This window comes from Sardina pilchardus, chromosome 18 (assembly GCF_963854185.1).
Source record: "Sardina pilchardus chromosome 18, fSarPil1.1, whole genome shotgun sequence".
Classification (NCBI taxonomy): Eukaryota; Metazoa; Chordata; class Actinopteri; order Clupeiformes; family Clupeidae; genus Sardina; species Sardina pilchardus.
In genome coordinates, this window is record NC_085011.1 from 13,156,194 (window position 1) to 13,175,424 (window position 19,231).

The 19,231-nt window shown below is 44.0% G+C and overlaps 2 protein-coding genes across 3 annotated transcripts in view; one reads left to right on the forward strand and one right to left on the reverse strand.

The window, feature by feature from the left end:
* Positions 1 to 261: 261 nt before the first annotated feature.
* On the reverse strand, positions 262 to 8,935 carry mocos (molybdenum cofactor sulfurase). The gene is made up of 15 exons (XM_062518966.1): positions 8,457 to 8,935; positions 7,888 to 7,977; positions 7,645 to 7,711; positions 6,646 to 7,293; positions 6,337 to 6,413; positions 5,778 to 5,977; positions 5,200 to 5,316; positions 4,700 to 5,104; positions 4,169 to 4,331; positions 3,889 to 3,979; positions 3,634 to 3,758; positions 3,332 to 3,431; positions 3,087 to 3,228; positions 2,872 to 2,976; positions 262 to 2,253 (listed from the first exon to the last, which is right to left on the reverse strand). The coding sequence occupies exons 1-15, from the start codon at positions 8,566 to 8,568 to the stop codon at positions 2,131 to 2,133; spliced, it is 2,565 nt and encodes an 854-aa protein (XP_062374950.1). The 5' UTR covers positions 8,569 to 8,935; the 3' UTR covers positions 262 to 2,130.
* Positions 8,936 to 9,298: 363 nt separating this feature from the next.
* Positions 9,299 to 19,231, forward strand: part of zgc:110045 (uncharacterized protein LOC664755 homolog) — an 11,679-nt gene continuing 1,746 nt past the window's right edge. Inside the window, exons 1-13 of one of the 2 annotated variants that reach the window (XM_062518969.1) lie at positions 9,299 to 10,442; positions 11,524 to 11,566; positions 12,345 to 12,484; positions 13,559 to 13,582; positions 13,725 to 13,757; positions 13,969 to 14,085; positions 14,309 to 14,440; positions 15,131 to 15,259; positions 15,611 to 15,700; positions 16,800 to 16,841; positions 17,379 to 17,454; positions 18,352 to 18,404; positions 18,647 to 18,816. In XM_062518969.1, the coding sequence (XP_062374953.1) occupies positions 12,401 to 12,484; positions 13,559 to 13,582; positions 13,725 to 13,757; positions 13,969 to 14,085; positions 14,309 to 14,440; positions 15,131 to 15,259; positions 15,611 to 15,700; positions 16,800 to 16,841; positions 17,379 to 17,454; positions 18,352 to 18,404; positions 18,647 to 18,816 (950 nt within the window). In that variant the 5' untranslated portion in view covers positions 9,299 to 10,442; positions 11,524 to 11,566; positions 12,345 to 12,400. The remainder of the gene's footprint in view (positions 10,443 to 11,523; positions 11,567 to 12,344; positions 12,485 to 13,558; positions 13,583 to 13,724; positions 13,758 to 13,968; positions 14,086 to 14,308; positions 14,441 to 15,130; positions 15,260 to 15,610; positions 15,701 to 16,799; positions 16,842 to 17,378; positions 17,455 to 18,351; positions 18,405 to 18,646; positions 18,817 to 19,231) is intronic. The other variant, XM_062518968.1, reaches the window with a different exon arrangement.

A 19,231-nucleotide genomic window follows, 5' to 3' on the forward strand; every position in this document is an offset into this window, starting at 1 on the left:
ACAACTACAAATACAAACATGAGTAGCTCTCCACCATGCTTATTTGGTTAAATTAGCTCTCAGAGGGAAGAAAGGTTGGGGACCCCTGCTGAAGTACTCTCACACACAGAGGTCATCTTTCCAGGGCAGGCATGTGAACAGAGATCAGTCCATGTTAAGAGATGAAAAATCATGCACAAAGCCTTAGCCAGAGCAACTGTGGTCTGTCTTAATAATAATAATAATAATAATAATAATAATAATAATCAAGTTTATTTTATAGAGCTTTTTTCACAATCCATGTTACAAAGCATTTTACAAAGGCACATTAAAACAGACATAAAATCATCAGCTTTTAAAAGAAAACAGGGAAAACAATTTAGGCTTTTAAATGGAGAAAAAGTTTATAAAAAAAATTCTAAAGGAAACAAAAGACAGCTTATAGGAGATTAAAACTCAAGCAAAATCAAAATTGTGAAAATCATGAAAATGTGTTTTCACAACAAACCAGTAGCAATTTCTTAACAGACGTAAATCAGTGTCTACTGCAAAATCAGGCAAAATTAGAACATCTACTGCAGTGTCATCTAGAACAGTGGTTCTGAAACTGAGGGGGTCACCAAACATTTGGAGGGGGTCACAAAATTATTTGCAGAATGTTTTCAAAACGTTTTCAGACCAACACATTTAAAAACTGGGATACTCAGTAGTCCTAGGCTGGGTGAATTTTTGATTTTGCCCGGGCAGCACAGGCTGGAAACCTGCACATCTATCTCCTCTGTTCCCTGCCAGAACCTTTTGGCTCCAATCCCAAACTAGCTCATTTAAAAGATGCACTGGATTGTTGGTCTGATTGGTTGAAGGATTATCCGAGCGTACGGAGTCATGATCTGAACGATGCCAATGGTGCTCGACAGTCCCGACCCTCCTCTGAGAGAGCACGCCTCTCGTGCAGTAGAAATAAAGCGCAGACTCCCCATACTAATGCTCAATCTTAAAAGATTGAGCTTAGTATGGTGATAGCCAGACTACAGTAGTCCTAGATGTAGGCTTACAATTCACAGTGAGTCCATAATGTTCCTCCAAAAGTGGAGGCTTAGTTCATGCACACAAGCCACAGGAGCGCCAGTTACTCATTGGATGAGTGTTTGCTATCCTATGGAAAAAAACAAATAAAATTGCCAAAGGCTGCTATGGAGATTAATGCCTTTGATGTTGACATAGCCTACCGATGAGAGAAGACATTTTCTCTGCCTCCGATGCCAGTCTTGCAACATTTTCCAAAATAAAACCAAAGTTTCGGTGGTTGGAGAGAAAGAGGTCTCAAGACTTGGCCAGTGTTTTTTGGGAGGTCGCCAGACAAAAAGTTTAAGAACCACTGATCTAGAAAATACTCCATATAACAAGGGACTAGGTTGTCTCTTTCAGTGGCATCTTTGGTTTTAACGGCGCTAATTTTACCCATGGACCCCAGCACTCTCTTCAGCAGTCAGTGACTCAGTGTAAAGCTAATTTTAAACCCAGTGGACTCATACACTCACAGTTGAACATTTCAATCACATTTGAAAAGGCAAGTTCAAACAACACATGGACAGAATGACACCAAAATCCAGGGGCAGCTTTTTCCACAGTAAATGCATAATACATTCAGATAAACATTTAAGATTGGCAAGACATCAGCAAGGTCAGAAATAGGATAGTTTGGAAACATATGGGGCTGGCCATACCAATGTTATAACATCTGTTTCATCTTAAAACCTGACATCGTACTGTATCTACAAATAGACCTAACATGGACGAAAGTGCATTCACTTTTGATTTCTGATCATTGGTTGACCCAATTCAACTGTACTTGTGATTGCGTAACGTTCAGTTGTGGGCAGCACAAATTACAATAGAGGGCGGTGACGGGCAGTACTGAGCGTTGTTTACCTGATGAAGTGACAGCAAATTCCGCATACAGTATATAGTAAGGCACAGCATGCAGTTTGTGAGCACTGACACAGGAGGCTGTGTTTGCGCTGGCTTTGTACATCTGCGCCATTGTTGCCAAAAGTAACCATAATGCATGAGCATCATCTCTACAGAGTTTGTTCAGCTAAACTCCACACCTGCCAAGCACATACAGTACCATGCCCAAATGAGATTCTATTAAGATTCAGGAGGTTCCATGATTGTCTTATTTGTGGATGTGATGGGAGACCCAACGGAGAGTGTGCTGATTGCACCGGCGCTTGACATTGACTGATGGAGTAAATAAATACCAAAGGTGACCTGGGAACAAATGTATCAGTGAGAATATTACTATGGGCTTAAAGAAAACAGTGCCAAGTAAAAAGAGTGGAATATTTCTCATGACTGGAGATAATTGAGCCATTAGTTCTCAAACAATGTTGCTTTCAGGTAAAATTAATAGAATATTTCATTTCAAGATATTCTGATAACACGATTTTTTCAAACTGAAGGGATACATAATGGAACAAATCAATATCAAGCCAAATGGAAAAAAGCAGAGACACTCAGGGACAGAGACGTCTGCTGAAACTCACAGGAGTCACACAGCTCTACGGCCGGGTAGACACTGCCATTCTGGCCCAATTCTGGCCCGATTTTAGCCCAGATTCAATGGGACCTACAACTAACTTTAGAATTGGGCCGAATTCCAATCCGATTTGTCAAGCAGTTTGAGCAGGCTCACGTAACGAAACAATCAATGCTCAGCTGAAGTCCAATCCTATTACATTTTTGCCATGTTGAAAAAGTAAAGTGACTGTCTTTGTTGTTTTCGACTTCCAAAATCGTACAGTGCCTGCCTGGCCTAAGGGGTAAAAAAAAGTCCGCAGAAATCAAACGAAGTTTCATACGTCATTCCTGGCCATTAAGTGCACCTACCTTCCCCTGGCGAAAGTCAGCGAGGGACTTCAGAGGTTCCTGGCTCCTCGCACCGGTTTCCTGATCAATGCCGATCATCTGGCACCGACCACATCTGCCTGCCACCTAGGAGAACACCGCCCATCAGACCAGGAAGGAAACTAGCCCCTCAACAACACTCACTTTCCTGCAGTAACGACAGATGTAGGGTGTGATTTGGTGATAAACAATCTCACCTGAAATGTGATGTTTCCCATCGTTAAACTGGACCAGTCATCTTCCTCGAAGGGATTGGTTGCCGACACAACCAAATTGGCACGGAAGCGGGCGATGAGCTGCTGCATGCTGATAGCCTGGGGGATGTTGGGGTCGTCCCGTCTTTTCCCCGATGATTGGTCAACCATCAGAGGGGAGACAGAAGTAATTATAGTGTTCCACATGCACAAATGTGTGTCTATGCATGAATGGCATGTTGGTATACCTGCCATCGATTTTCTCCTGCAGCATGGCCAGGCTGTCTCTGTTGATGAGTAGGTACTGGGCCTCATTCACTAAGGATAAGGCAGTGGGACCGTCCCCCACTACAAGTACATGGAAACCATGGAGTCATTGTTCCAAAATCTGATTATTTCTATAAGGTATATTTTGTTTAAAATAAAGCCAACACATTGGGTTTTGTATTAGTCAAAACTGGATATACTCTTTGTTGTCTATTGTCCACCATTCTATATTCAAATTTCTCTCTCCCGGTATTTGACAAGACTGACAAACAAGTACATATACCATTTTCTGAAGACGTTTTCATCTTGCGAATAAACTCAGAGTTTTGTTTGATCAGGCGACAAGGCTTTCCAAGGAACTCAGAGAACCAGGACGCAGCTTCATCTCCACAATCTACTGTCTGCACCCTGGAGAAGACAAAAAAAACAAAAAAACTGACAGGTTTGCCTTACACTGTACATACTGATTTAGTCTCGCTGAAGAAGGGGGGGGGGGGGGGGGGGGTTCGAATCATGAATGCATGTTGAGTCATCGTACCTGTCACCACACACTTTACTCTGACAAGCCTTCTTCTGACTGTGCTTCTGTTCCTTCAAGTCCCCAAGTGGCACGGAGATGCTGCTCATCCCTATGATGACAGAGATTTCACCACATTCACATCAACACAAACACATGTCATGTTTGAACAACTGTGTAAACATAATGCATGTCTCTATAAAAAGGCTGGAGAAATGTAGTTATTTGTATTATGTCTCTCAGCAGTGGAAAGAGCTATTATTCATCCCGGGCAGCACAGTGTGGTGCTATGCTGCTGCACCTGGGGCCTTGATGTGGAGTGCATTGGAGGCCAAGGAGACGCTGGGCTGGAGCTGGCACAGGGTGGGCTCCCTCTTCTGGCTCAGGCACACGCCGTGCTCGTTCACCACCATCCACATGCGGTCATAGAGCAGGCCCTGAGGCCCCACGGTCCACTCCTTCACCTTGACAAGGCAGCAACAGCAGCAGCAGCAGCAGCAGAAACAGCAACAACACGCTTTACAAACCACACCTCTTCAGCCTTCTTGCACAAATACACATCTCTGCATTGTGCTGGGCTTTTTTTTTTCCCTCACGTGGCATTGAGGTATGACATTGTAAGCATTACGCTTAAGAGCCTAATGATCCAAATTATCCCAACAATAGGCAAAGATTGTAGGTTAACCAATGTAAGAGGATATACTCACTCACTGAACTGCATTGCATATTATTCAAGTGTAATGTCTTATTATACAGCACTTTCATACTTCTTTTGTTTTTTCCATTATTCTTTTGAAATAGCAATTTACCACAATTGTACATGGTAACATACCTCGAATGCAGCACAGGACTTGATGGGGTAGATAAATATATTGGTCAATGTCTGGATGCTATTTTTCTCTTCACGTCTCTTGGGCGTTTGGATCATAATCTCCCCTCCATTTGTGCTTGAGATTAAAGAGGGAGCTGTCTCCCTCTGGTCTGCCTTGTGACCAAGCTGTCCATTAGATGGTGAGGAATTGAAGTGCCCCACAGTGTTTTCAACAGGGACAGCTAATTTTAGCCTAGCCAGCCTTTCCTTGTCCACTCTCAACGGCTTATCTGTGAAGCAGTTCACAATGAAACTCAGGAATTTCTGGCAGTCTTCAAACGTTGACATGTATCCAAAAGAGACGCGCACTGATCCAGTTGGTCGGCCGTCCACAAGGTCAATATTGTCTCCACAGATGTGGCCGGCCTTGGCACATGAATCCAACATGAAAAAACAGTGGTGTCATTTCTGCAGCCAATCTAATCATGTTTGCTGTGAACACTTTGAACATACTGACATACCTCCAAATTCTCCTTCACCTCCCGATCACTGATGCCCAGAAATAACTGGCATGCCCCTGTGTTACAGAAACAGCCCGTGCGTACGTGGATATTGAAGAGACTGGCTAGTCTGTCCACCTAGGCACAGGAAAGAAAGACAGCTCCATAATGTCACAAGCTGCTTTGGGAGATTTGGGGAAATTACAGATGTCTTTAACATAAAACTAGTCAGCTAACTTGCTAGAAATAGACCTGCTTTACCAACACCTTTGACACAGCACAGAACTGATTAAAACAAGCCAGCTTCTTGCCAACTATAAATCCTGAAAAAATATATTTGCTGGCAATGTGCTGTAAGCACCATTCTGGTTTTACAGGATTCCACCACCACCACCAGAGTGACTCGTCTGGGTGGCTGGAGGGACCGATGGGTGTTTCATCTCTCCTTCACACAACTACGACAATCAAAATGCCAACGTAAACAAAGCTTAAAAAGGGTCATAAATGGTTTAAAAAAAAAAAAAAAAAAAAAGGATATATTAATTTTAGCCTGCATATTATTTTACAGGAAATTGACCATCATGTTGGAGAGAGCACACCTGAGAGTAGCCGACCACTCGTCCGTGGCAGTCCAGCACGTTGAAGTTGAGGATGGCTCCCTGGGAGGCCGAGTCCTGGAACTCATTAGCGCAGTAGACGTGGGCCACCGGCCGGCCGTTGCTATGCAGCAGGCTGGAGAGCATTACGTAGGTGTAGCGCGCCAGACCGAATGTATGCTGCTGGATCTTGACCATGCCTCCTGCAGACCAAATAAAGCTGTCATTCCCAGGGAAGCGTGCGTGCGCGCGCGCGCGCGCGAGCTGACAGCACAAGCACACACATGCTTAACGCCGCACACTCGCATTATCACACGGCACTCCCGAGGCTTTTAGAAGCAGGCGTGTTTTTTTAATGAGCTAGGCTGGAGGAAAGAGTCTGTCGTTATGACACATTCACCACCACCACCACCACCACCACCTCCACAGGTGGTGGTGCGCTGCATTACTCATCAAATAATGGGAAAGATATTAATAGCGTTTCGTGGGGTGTGCAGAAGTAAAAGACAGCCCTCGCACTGAGGATTAGGGTTGTGAAAGTTCAGTGTTGTCTGTTTAATACCTGTTAACCTCTGAAGAGCCTCAAAGCCATGATGGACAGAAATGATATCCAGAAAAGAGATGGTGCCATCCTCAAACCTGAAATCATGATATACAACACTTACAGCAAACAAATGACTACATTTATATAATTGAATATATAACTATATTATAACTACACTGAAAATAAGAGCTACATAAGAATCAAAGATGACATTCAGAATGAGTTGGATATTATGAGCACTGACTGCGTGGGAAGAATGTTAATGTGCTAACGGAGTGGGAAGAAATCGGTAGAACACTTTTAATTAGATGGCTGTTTGGCCTGTACCTGCTGGACACACTTGACTTGGGCACAAAATAATCCTCTCCTGCGAGGTAAGCTGCCGCCGTGCCCCCGCCAAAGTAACCCTTCCGCAAGAGCGCCGCTGCCTCGTTCCGCACTAGCAGCGCGCCTAATCCTGTTGGGAAGCCGAACATCTTGTAGAAGGAAATGGGGATAAAATCGGCGGGGCATTCCCGCAGATCCAGGGCTGAGCAGCCCACCAGGCCGGCGGCATCCAGGAGGACGAGCCATCGACCTGGCCGCTCGCACGCCGGGTATAGGCCCCCCGTCTGGATGCCCCTCGCATAGCTCAGAGGGTACTTCCTGCCTGAGAAGTTGCTCTGAGCCGGGTAACAGAAGAGGTGAGGGGTCAGGCACTCGTTTGCACTCGTGGCCTGCGGCGGCTGTCTGGCTCGGCCCTCCACCTCGTGTGGTGAAACGGGGAGGGAGGTCACGCCGAGCCGGCCGCTCACCCCTCGGATGCCCACCACTGAAGTGTGGTTGTCGGTCAAGTAGCAAAAGTGGCTCGCTGGCTCTCCGGCACAGGCAGGCCTCCAGGGAAAGCAGTCAGCCACAAGCCTGAGTGCTGCAGTGCTGCCCGAGGTGAAGATGACTGTGTACTCCTCTGGACTAGTGTTAAAGTGCTCCAGTACCCTGCAGCAGGAATTAACAGCATCTTCAGATACAGCAGGAACTCATTTACCAGCATTTGCCACCAGCATAGTCTTAATTACTACATTAGCTCTCCTGCTGTGTGCTTTCCAGTACTAAACAAATGAACAGGTTAGGTCTTCAGTACATTTAGGACAAAACAACTATGACACATGAAAAAAGAATGTGCTGCATTTGGCTTTATATTAGAAATGATCCCAATATAAGGAAATAGAGTAGCCTATAGGCCTATCCAATGGGACAGAAATAGAATTAGTCCCTCTTTGTTTGTGTTCTGATTTATGTCATTTTAGAGAAGGCAGACTGGGGGCAGGGGAACTGGTAGCCTTTTACCTGTATCTGACATGTTCCACGGTATCATGTGTCAGTCGACTGCTCAGATTGTGGCTATGGGGATTGCCTGAAACAGAACAAGCCTGTAAATGGGTTTCTGAGGTTCAGGATGTTGTAGATCAGTTTTATATTCATCAAATAAACCATATGATTTATAGATTAATGTCACATCATACTGTGATACTAATTCATCATCAATTCAATTCTGATAGGTGATCATCATTTCATTCAAAGGTTATTTACCATAGACATTTCCTGTGAGATCTTGGTAGAAGGCTTTAATCTGTGATTCAGAGAAGAGTGTTGTTCCTGCATGATCAAGGTAAGTGATACCTGTTCGAGAGAAATTACATAGAACTGAAGCAATGTTCCACCTCCACCTCCAAAAACTAGCCTGTATCAAATGAATATCATAGCAGTATCTCTAAGAAAGACCTTTGCCTATTCATCATCAGTGACGATTCTTCTTCATTGTAATGTAATTAAAAGTCAAAAGAGGGCGCCCACACTTCCCTCAAAGTAGCGCCCTATATTCTCAAAGGAGATCGACTTTGAGTAAGCAACAACTGCAGTGAAAATCATTGTACGGAACTTCAGAGAAGTTGGCCATTGAGAAATGGACAAATATGTTCCAACGCATGGACTTGGAAAATGTTCATAACAGGCTAAAACAAGAACAACATAGGAAAAGTCAGGTATGAATTCGTTAAATGACACGACACGATTGGAGAAATCAACGTAGGCTAAGTAAGTGAGATATTGATAAATGAATCCAACCCAAGTCTGTAACTTTAAAACTGATTATGACAGACCTTTCATTCGGCTGAATTCCTTTTCAATCATCTCTGGCAAATCACTGTCATATCCGTAAGACCTCCAGATTTCCTGGTAACTTTGAAGGGTAAAAATGCGTTCAAGCTCCATACTGACATTAATGTCAACGCTACCTCCATATCTTTAAAAGTGAGTGCATTAGCAACATTAACCTCACAACTGTCACGTGTAGCCTAGCAAACAGGTTAGTCATGGTGAACCTTCAGAAACTCAAGAGTTCAAAGTCCCTTTAACAAAGATGGAACAGTGTTGACAAGACACTGTTGTCAGAAATGTGTCAAAAATCATTCGCCACAGCTACAGGACAATTCGTTTTAGTTCGTTCTCGTGATATCGCAGATGTAGTAGATGTCATAACTTTCAAGCCCGGTGAGGAAAGTGATCGTTTTATGCACTTCGTTAGATTCCACATTTTTAAAAGGTAAATCTTTTGGGTTGGACTTGCAGTGTGGATGGTAATTTAGATGTTTTGGGAATAGATAGGCTACATGCAGCAGGCAGTAAGTGGATATTTCTATTGTACTCCTAATAGCCAACCTGTCAACTTCATTCAACTTTAAACAGCAGGGCAGTATATTGGCAGATCTTTGCTTGTGGCTTAGCAGATGGCCAAAGATTGACCCGGCTGATGACGGGTCACAACTAACACCAGTCCTACAGGGAGTTCCTTCTTTTAGAATTAAAAAAAATCCGAAAACTATGAAGAATCAATACAAATCTGTGCAAGTAGATGGCTTCAAATGTCTGCCATCGAGTGAGAAAAGTAATGCAATATGTGGCGGTGGGGTGTGTGTGTGTGTGTGTGTGTGTGTGTGTGTTGGGGGGGGGGGGGGGGGTCAACAATGCACTAACAAGGTTTTGTACTTAATCCAGCCAGACACTATATTCTTGAAGCTGGGCTGTGATGCATCTCTTTTGTGGTAAAAGCTACAGAACAGAGAAAACCTGCTAAATTTGTGTCTCAGATACTTTGCTGCCAGCAAGTGCCCACGCATAGGCTCTCTCTCTCACACACACACACACACACACACACACACACATCTGAAAGACTTTCAGAGATGACCAGTTACGCATGGTGGAGATAGAGTGATATGACGTCCAGAGAACCCTTTGTGTGTTCCCATCCCAAGCAGCAGGCAGTAATTAAATATGCCACTTCTGCCTGACTGACTCATTTAGTTCATAATTTCACTGCTGTGCTGAATGCATCTCACTCTGTTAAAAAGGACCACATTGTATTCGCAGGGCTGTGGCCTCATTAGTAGGGCCATTGGATTTGGCGTGGGGGAGGGGGAAACTGTCCACAGAAACGTTGTGTCTCTTCATCGTCATGATTCCCCAAGATCCAAAAGCTAGGATCCACATAACTTCCGTGGAATTGCATTTGTATCTCAATCTATCATTTCAGGTCATTGCTGAAATGGTGTTGATGATTTGTGCAACACACATCTTATATTATGGCACTAGTAACTTCTAAGCAACTCTCCATGGTGAGCCTCCAAAGTATAATTCAGATGATTACAGTAAATTATATTGTGGTGTTGTTATACGTCACAGTATGGTCAGACTTTGCCCAGTTTGAGATCTCGTTTTCATTCTCCAAGACTTTCGACAGGAGCCAGCCAACTTTTTGTACAGTGGAGGCAACTGTAAGTGTTAAACACAACGAAGGACTGTAAGTTCACTTCCCCTAGTGCAGGGCTTATCAGAGGCTAAGCCAGGGGATGAAAAAAACAGCAAAGCCAGTCTCCCTCTAGCACGACTGCGGGCATAAGGCCATCTGTCCATTCTCTGAATACAACTGACAACAAAAGGGGGGGGGGGGGCAACTCTTCCCTCTCTCTCTCTCTCTCTCTCTCTCTGGAGCACTCCGACAGACACTGGACATACTCTCTCTCTGAGGGGGACGAGAAGGACGAGAGGGGAAAAGCAACCTACCGAAGTCTTCTGAAACGGCCCAGCAGGTCAGTTATGCTGAACTCTCCATGATAAACTAAATCCTTTTGACAGATATACTTTACAGGCCTCCAACAGCCTTAATGAGGCTTTCGGCCCACTCTGTGTTCCGCTAGAGTTCTTGTCCCGTCAAAAAAAAAAATCTTTAAAAGGCCGATATCATTTATATATGTACAAATAGAAGGTTGAGAAGGGTTTGCTGTCTGTGTCTTGATTGCTTAAAAAAACATGTATGACTTGAGTTGCTACTGCATCTGATCTTGCCTACTGAAGTGGAATATGACACATGATGCATTATGGACAAACAAAGACACGTGAAGTATTACTTTTTGGTGTCATATTAGTGGTCATTTTATTTAATCTCTTTTATGTAGAAATCATTGTTACTGTAGTGTTCAACAGCTCCCCTTTCATGAAAGAAACAAGACAGCTTGAGAATTGCCCCAAGTCATGGATTTAGGATTTGTGTGGTACTTGGAATTTTTCTGATTCCTTTGCAAGATTTTGTACCTTGTTTAATGTCGATGACTGTTTTAATCCGGAGACAAATATGGGAAAATGACAATGAATGATGAATGTGTTTTTGTTATTCTATCTGTATTCATTAGTGTTATATTATATGGGTGCTGTGTTTTCAAAGTGGCGAGTGGGTGCTGACATGCTGGAGGAGACAGAAGTGGGTCAAAAGGGTTTTAGCATTAGCCAAACAAATCCTGGCCTATAGGATTAGGCCCTCGGGTTGCGTTGGGTTTGATGCATTTACCTGATAGAATTGCACAGAGAGAGGAAGGCCACACAATGAAACAGGTTCCTACCAATATGCCTGGCTTTTATCTATGTTGACCAAAGATTAATGCATTCGGCATACATTGAGGGTAGCCATGGAAGGAAGTATAGGTATGATATATTACTAATGGATTATATTAGTGTTTGCGTTGGCTATATAAGTCTTTGGCCTGTCTTGGGCCGCAGTGCCCCTGATTGATTGATTTTCAAGATAAATACTGATAGCCTATAATATATCTTTTTGACATTATTTAATTCATCATATGTTGAGAGGATTATAACTGAGATGAGTCTCTATTCCAGATATGCCATGGAGATAGAGCACACAGCACGTCTTGGGATCTATGTGAGTATCATATGAGCAATCTAACGGCAAAAAGGATAGAAAATGTTTTAGTTTTTGAGAGAAATGTTTTTAAAATGGACACACGATTGATGGACACCCACAACAGTAGGCGACCCATAGTGGCTACAGAACATGCACACTGAACACTTCTGTGTGTTCAGCTTCAGCTTCAGCTAAGCGTTGGTGAAGCTCAGACATCGACATGTGAATTATCACCAGTGCAGACAGCAAAGAGAACGCTTGTGAAACGAGAACAGTGCGACATTGTGCTCTTTTGGTGCCATATTAGCAGCATCTTATTAGATATGGTCACACTGGCATCACTTGATCCCAGGGCCCAGCAGGAGACAAACAGCTCCCTTTGTGTCATGTGTAAGCACATGTTGTCACACTAGTTCTATTTATCTGGAACCAATGGAAGGATCTCGTGTGTGGAGGATTGAATCAGGGGCAGACCCTCGCTCGCTCCCATTTCCAGCCTAGAAGTCAGTATCATGACCAGCAACTTATGACAACTGCATGTATGTGGATTATTCTTTCCTTCCGTGTTAAACAGGCTTAGAATCAGACATCAAGTGAGACAGAATGATGCGGTAACAATGTAGTTTGTGTTTGTGCATGACGCTGTGTTTCTGGATTGTTCTGTCATGTATTTTATTCTTCTCTCTCTCTGTCTCTCTCTCTCTCTCTCTCTCCCTGACTGTCTGTCTGTTGTTCTCTGTGTGTGTGGGTGTGTGTGTGTGTGTATGTGTGTGTCTTTGTGTGTAATGTTTGTGAGTGAGTAGTGTGTATCTTTGTGAGGCTGTGAGAGGAGCAACTTCGTTGTCGTTGAACATGAATATTAACGATCCTGAGGGTGGAGCCTTGGATGGCGGACTGAACGTGACCCTAACGATACGTCTGCTGATGCACGGCAAGGTGAGACCACCGAACTCGCTTACACTCTCTTAACCTCTCAGTAGCAGAATCAGGACTGGTATACTTCTCATGCTGGAGTTTGCCCTGAGAAAGAGAAGTGCTGTCGCCAGACAACCATGTGATGTTTCCCATGTAGTCGGTTATTCTGGAATCATCCAGAATCATTCTCTGATCATGATATTACTTTAGATTCAGTAAAAAGGACAGAAAAGTCCGCACACTAAAGCTTCAATATTCTTTTTTCTTTCATTCACCACACGTAACGTTTCGGGACACACTGCCCTTCCTCATTCCTCAGAGAGTGTGTCCTGAAACGTTACATGTGGTGAATAAAAGAAAAAAAGAATATTGGAGCTTTAGTGTGCAGACTTTTCTGTCCTTTTTACTGTTGCTTTTTGAGTCCAGCACCTACCTTTTTTGAAATATTCGCACCCGCTTCTACACTATTGGATTACTTTAGATTCAGCCATGTTATGGCACATCATATTCATGCCATAACTCGCAATCTGGATCAACCGTATCAAGTGCTAATAATGAAGCGGCTCAGCCACGTTTACAAGATATCAGCTTTTGACCTGCATGGTGCCGGGTATATTGTTAAAGTGGCGCTACGCTATCAGCTTACATACCACGCAGCATACCACATGCCATTTAGAACAAGTGTGCGTGTGCTCATTGTTAGTCTTAGGCTTGTGACAGTGCCTGTCATTTACAGCACTAGTTAATATTCAGAGAGGTCCTACATGTGAGACACCTCTCCCCAGTGTGATCATGGCACCCCATTAGCCGCTCTTGAGGATGTTTGTTATGTGTCACTGGAGCTAAATTAGTTTCATTTAATCATCCTTAAAATATTAGCATAAATCACAGTGGAGGGGCTCACGTTATGTAGCCTTGGAGCCCCGTGGTTCCTATGTATTAGCTGTCAGAGAGAGCAGCTCCAACCTTTCAGGAAAAGAGCTCGTGTAAGAGGCTCACTGGAGTGAGTTCAGAGTGATTGGCGCCAGAGGTGTGTTCATAAGTCCCTCAGTCAGAGTCACTAAGTAGTCATCATTTCCTTCTGTTCATTTTCAGGAGGTTGGTAGCATCATTGGAAAGGTATGTACAGTACAAGGCCCTGTTTGACGCAGTCATATGTTCACATCCATCAGATATAAATACATGTTATTTATTAACTCTATTTATTAATCATATTGTTTTCTTTTATCTTTTATTGTTTTCCCCATGTTTGGTCTTTCAGAAAGGAGAAACCGTGAAAAAGATGAGAGAAGAGGTACATTTCAAATTCTTTTAGTTATGTGTTGTGACAGAAAAAAAGGTCTTTGTAATTCACATAACACGGAGGTAACTCTTTCTCATGTATATGCTATAGCTTTAGGCTAAGCTCATGAAATAATAAAGAAGAAAGGGCTGAACCTCAGCAATTAGGCTGGCAGTCTGCGAATGCACTACGGCTGTATAAATTTGTGTGCCTCTGTTGTCAGAGTGGAGCTCGGATTAATATATCTGACGGCTCCAGCCCCGAGAGGATTGTCACCATCACTGGAGCTTCAGAGGTCATCTTCAAAGCTTTCGCCATGATCGCCGAGAAGTTTGAAGAGGTAGGTCATATTCTTTATCAATTCCTTTTACTTTTTTTCTCTACTGGCAGTCTGTAACAGTGCCATATCATGCACATATAATGTGCAGGTAAGTTAGTAGGGCTTTGTACTGTATGTAATGTACTTCTTGAACTGAATGGCTCGGAGGGGAAGAGCTCCCCACTTGTTCTGGGGAGTGTTTTTGGCACGCTCATGTTTCATTGTCTCATTACTGTTATTTTAGGACATAAACGCCTGCATGATAAACAGCACGGTGACCAGCAAACCCCCTGTGACGCTGCGCCTGGTCTTCCCAGCCAGCCAGTGCGGGTCGCTCATAGGCAAGGGAGGCTCCAAGATTAAAGAGATCAGAGAGGTAAGCACAGTATGGATCTGTTGTTTTGCATCGACTCATTAATTGAATCCAAAATAGAGCGCTTCTCTTGACCCTGCTCTCCCGCAGGGGTTAAAAACAACCTGGGCCTCTTGTTCTCCTATTTAAGGACTGCTTCGTCCTTGAGCCAGGCAGCCACCGCTCTAGCTATTCCTACCAAATAATCTGCTCACAGTCTTAATGGATGTTTAATGACCAGAATTGGATACAGACACCCCACTTTGTCTCACTTAAATTCATTGGACCTTGTGCAGTGAAGACCAATGTAAGGACCTTTCAGCAACTTCAATTTTTTTTGTTTGGTTAAAATTGGTCCTATTTATTTCAGGATATGAGCGAAATAGTTGACTTAATGCCAGGCTGGAATGCCTGCCTAGGACACTGTGACCCAGGAGGGCATAAATAGATGAATATATAAATAGCTGAATGGACCACGGTATGAACTGCCAAGCAGAATGTCCTGAATAGTTGCATGTCTTATTGTGGTTTAAAGCCACAGCATGTTTAAATGAACAGTTGTGGAAGGCCTGCCATATGGGCATTGTTTGGGGGCTATAAATAGATAGGTGCTATAAAAATTCTGAGCGGTGGCTAGGATCACTCAACAGTGGGGTCTCAACTGGCTCCTCGGAGTCCTGGTTTCACGTTTCCTGTCTTGTGCCCGTCTTGCAGACCACTGGTGCCCAGGTCCAGGTGGCCGGCGACCTGTTGCCAGACTCCACGGAGCGGGCCGTGACCGTGTCTGGGACTCCCCATGCCATCACTCAGTGCGTGCGACACATCTGCACGGTCATGCTGGAGGTAAGGGAGGCCGGGCACTCCTCAAATGAAAGCCAACACGCTCGGTGTTCTCCCCATAACCCCCCCCCCCCCCCCCCCCCCCACGCTGCCTTTGATGTGTCCTCGGGAGCTTGAGTGGCACAGACAGGCTTGCATGAGCCAATTCTCCACACCGAACAAAGTGGAACCCTGAAATAGCCAAATAGCTGCCCAGGTTGGCGTCACCAAGGGGGGCTGAGCTCAGGGTTGATATGGGCCCCGCTGGGACTGCTACTTATTAACTATGGGGGCAGTTCATTCCAAATGCCCACCCGAGGGAATGCATGAATTGTTAATGTTTGTGTTTGCTGTGTGGCTCTTGTTGTTGTCCAGTCCCCACCCAAAGGAGCAACGATTCCGTACCGTCCCAAGCCGTCCCCTGCAGGGCCTCACACTGTGATAGCGCAGCCACATGCATCTGCAGTGAGTATCCTCATACTTTATTCAGATACATTTGAATATTTATTTAGCATTGTGCATCTCATTTGAATGAGAATGTGTTTTCTACACTACTAGCAGACCAGACTCTGCTTCTTTTTCGACAGCCATTTTTGTACACAAAACCACTTGAGACATTCCTGACACTGACAAATGTAAATAGGATTTGGGTTTAGGGTAAGGTGCTAGTTAGGATTAGTGCTAGGTTTGGTCGATTAGGTCATCCTCAAACCATCAGTCTTAAAGCCGCCAGTTTTCACTGGCCAGTGTTGTCCTGTGATAATTATAGTCATGAGGTCAGTTCGGTTGTGTTATTTACAATGGCATGTATGAACTCACCAGACAGATAGTTGAGTCACGTATTGGAAAAGCCATGGCAAATAGGCTAATTATGTTCAGGAATAAGTATGTTTTCCCGTGACGGGAATGATAAATGTCTGGCTGGGTTTGGAAAGGTTAGTGGTGTGGTGAAGCATAGATGCGGAATGCCGCTGATTATAGTTTTCTTTGTCCCTGCAGAAAAAGGCAAATGGAATCTTATGCAACCACTCCTCATTGACGTGACATAATACAGCTATTTCTCTGTTGGCAGAATAACTCACGTCCATGTTTATGTCCAGGGGACTTTTTTTGTGTATTTTCTGGGGAAAGAGAGAATTGTAACCTTTAGACGAACCGCTAGGACTGAGAGGTTAATGTGGTACAAAAAGGGGGGAAAGTCCTACTAGGAGCAGAGCTTGTTTCCTTTAGCGTAATGAGGATGTGTAATGATTTACACGTGAATTTCTCTGTATGCTCCCATATACTAGGTAAGTATCGCAGTTTCTGAGCAACCGATGCTCTGTAGGGAAATGTCAGGGTAGACAAATAGCTCATTTGTTGTGAGTGACACCTGGTGGTAGTGGTCATAGTGGTCAGCACAAAACCAGCTAGGGTCATTTTCACATCTGTGTCTTCTGGATAACGCCAAGCCTTCTGTGTACAGGACATTCTAGTGACTAAACATTGCATTCTGTTAATTAAACCCATTGTCCCATTGTGTCATTGTGTGGTCAACATGATGTCTTTTTTTGTGTCCCCACAGGCCTTCTCAATGCCAGGGCAGTATGCCATTCCACATCAAGATGTGAGTGCAGTCCCCATGGCACTCTTAGTGCCCTCTGACATCCCACTCCAAAGTGTCACCAACCCCAAGCCCCAGCCAATTCCTCTCCCAAACAGCCACCACCATTACCACCACCACCACTTCCCCATGGCATCCTGCATGGATTACCACCCACAACGCTACTGCCAATGCCCCCCCAGCCTTGACCTTACTGACTACATGTAACTCTAGAGCTTCCTCTGTTCAGCCAGAATTGGCCCAGAGAAGATCTTCCTCCCAGTCCCAAGTCGCCCACCGAACTAACACCATACGGCCCTTGCACTCGACACCCACTGTACTAACACCCACCCCTCTTCATGTCATGTTTAGAGCCCTTCCTTGTTTTAACAGAATCAGGTGTGGATACTGTTTCTATGGCAGACTCTGTTGGGGAGGAGGAGGCCGAAATGGGACTAACACTGTACAACCAAAAGATTCTGTTCTGTAGCTTTCAGTGTCCACTGGGATAATAATTCCATTTGATTGGTTAGTTTCTAACATCCCTTCCTGCCCCTGCAGTTGACCAAGCTTCACCAGTTGGCTATGCAGCATATTCCCCTTACCTCCCTTGGGCAGAACAACCCTACCTTCCCTGGTACGTACCCAAAGCTCCCTGGGGAAGTCCATATCTCCCTCTCTGTCTGTCCCTTTGTCTCCTCTGTCTCCCTCTCTCTCTCCCTCTGTCTCCTTGTCTTCACTCTGTCTGTCCACGTCAAACAAATCAATCATTTATTTGAGCTCTGGCGTTCAGGGCATCTTCTGTAGCCGGAGGGCATCATGTAGGCTAATCAGGATTGTCAAAAAAAGATGTACTCTGTGACAATATATCACGGACACAGAATTCATACGGTCCATTTGGTTGATATTTGGAGTGGTTGATATTTGCATTTCATAGTGAATAGCCATATTCTTTTGCATTATTAGATACACAAATCTAAAGAGAAAACTTTTACTGCCACCGTTTTTTTACCACTTTAGTCATTACTATGCATGCCCTATATTAACACATTCTAGATTTATGCACAGCAGGCAACAAAGGCATCAGCATGAAAACTGTTTTAAAAGTTCCCTTTTATGTCATGTCCTCCAAAGCAACCCTAACTTATTCCACCCCATATCCTCTACCTCTTCAACAACTCTCACAGAAATGCATAATGTCCTGTTTTATTTCTTTTTCTGGGAAAAATGTTCTAGAACATTTGAAAAATAGACATTTATGTTTTTACAGAGGTTTTTAAGAAGGCCAGTTTTACTTGTGCAGATGTATTTCCGTCATTCTGGTATAATGTAGCTTAAACTGGTGTATATATTGGCTATAGCTATAGTATTACATGCAGTTATGTATTTGTATGTGTATTACAGCTATTTCATTTAGTTAGATGTATTGGCATGTATGACATACAGTAAGGAAACATCCCATACATGATTGTGATGTGTTTATTGACCGTGTGCTTTGCCATGTATTACTGTTTGCATGTCTCTCCTTACATAGGTATGGAAGCTGCCATGCCTACGAGTTCTCATGAGCTGACCATTCCGAATGATGTAAGCCTCTCTCTGCATATGTTCATGCTTGAAAAATATCTGTCAAATATGAATCATTACTGCCTTGTGTGTCCAGTTTCAGTATTTTGTCAGTTACCGAAGTGGGTCACCATCATCACTGATTCGTTTAAATCATGCATTTTTGAGCGGAACTGTGATCATCGTCCAAAGAACGTGTCAGCTTCTTCCTCTCTCATCACATTCATCTTCTCTTCTCTTCGCTTTGCTGTCTATTCCGTCAGTTCATTGGCTGCATAATCGGCAGACAAGGAAGCAAAATCAACGAGATTCGCCAGATGTCGGGCGCTCAGATCAAGATCGCAGGGGCCACAGATGGCTCAGCCGTGCGCCATGTCACCATCACAGGCTCGCCCGCCAACATCAGTGTGGCACAGTACCTCATCAACGCCAGGTAAGGGCTCTGTGCGATCCAGATGTGGCGTGGGGAAGACAGTCATGCTCTGCAAGGCTTGCTTCAGCTACTTAGAACAAACAGTCTGTATAAGGTTGCTGAAAACTAATGGTTAGACCCATACTGATTTTGCATTTCTCGGGGTGCTTGGGGATTACACGCATATGAGTGGTAAATGTAATGCAATTTAGTGTAAATCATTTTGGGGGTGAGACACGGGGGTCCTGCATCATAGATGTAGACTAGAGGTCTTCTCAAAGATTCTCACCCATTTCTGTGCTCCTCAGCCTATTAATACTCATCATGGCATGTGAAACCCTTTTTTTATGAGTTCTCCTTGTAACACATAACATTCCCGTGTTGATTCTTCTTTTTTTTTCATTTCTCTCACCCCTTTCTCCCAATTTTTCCTCCT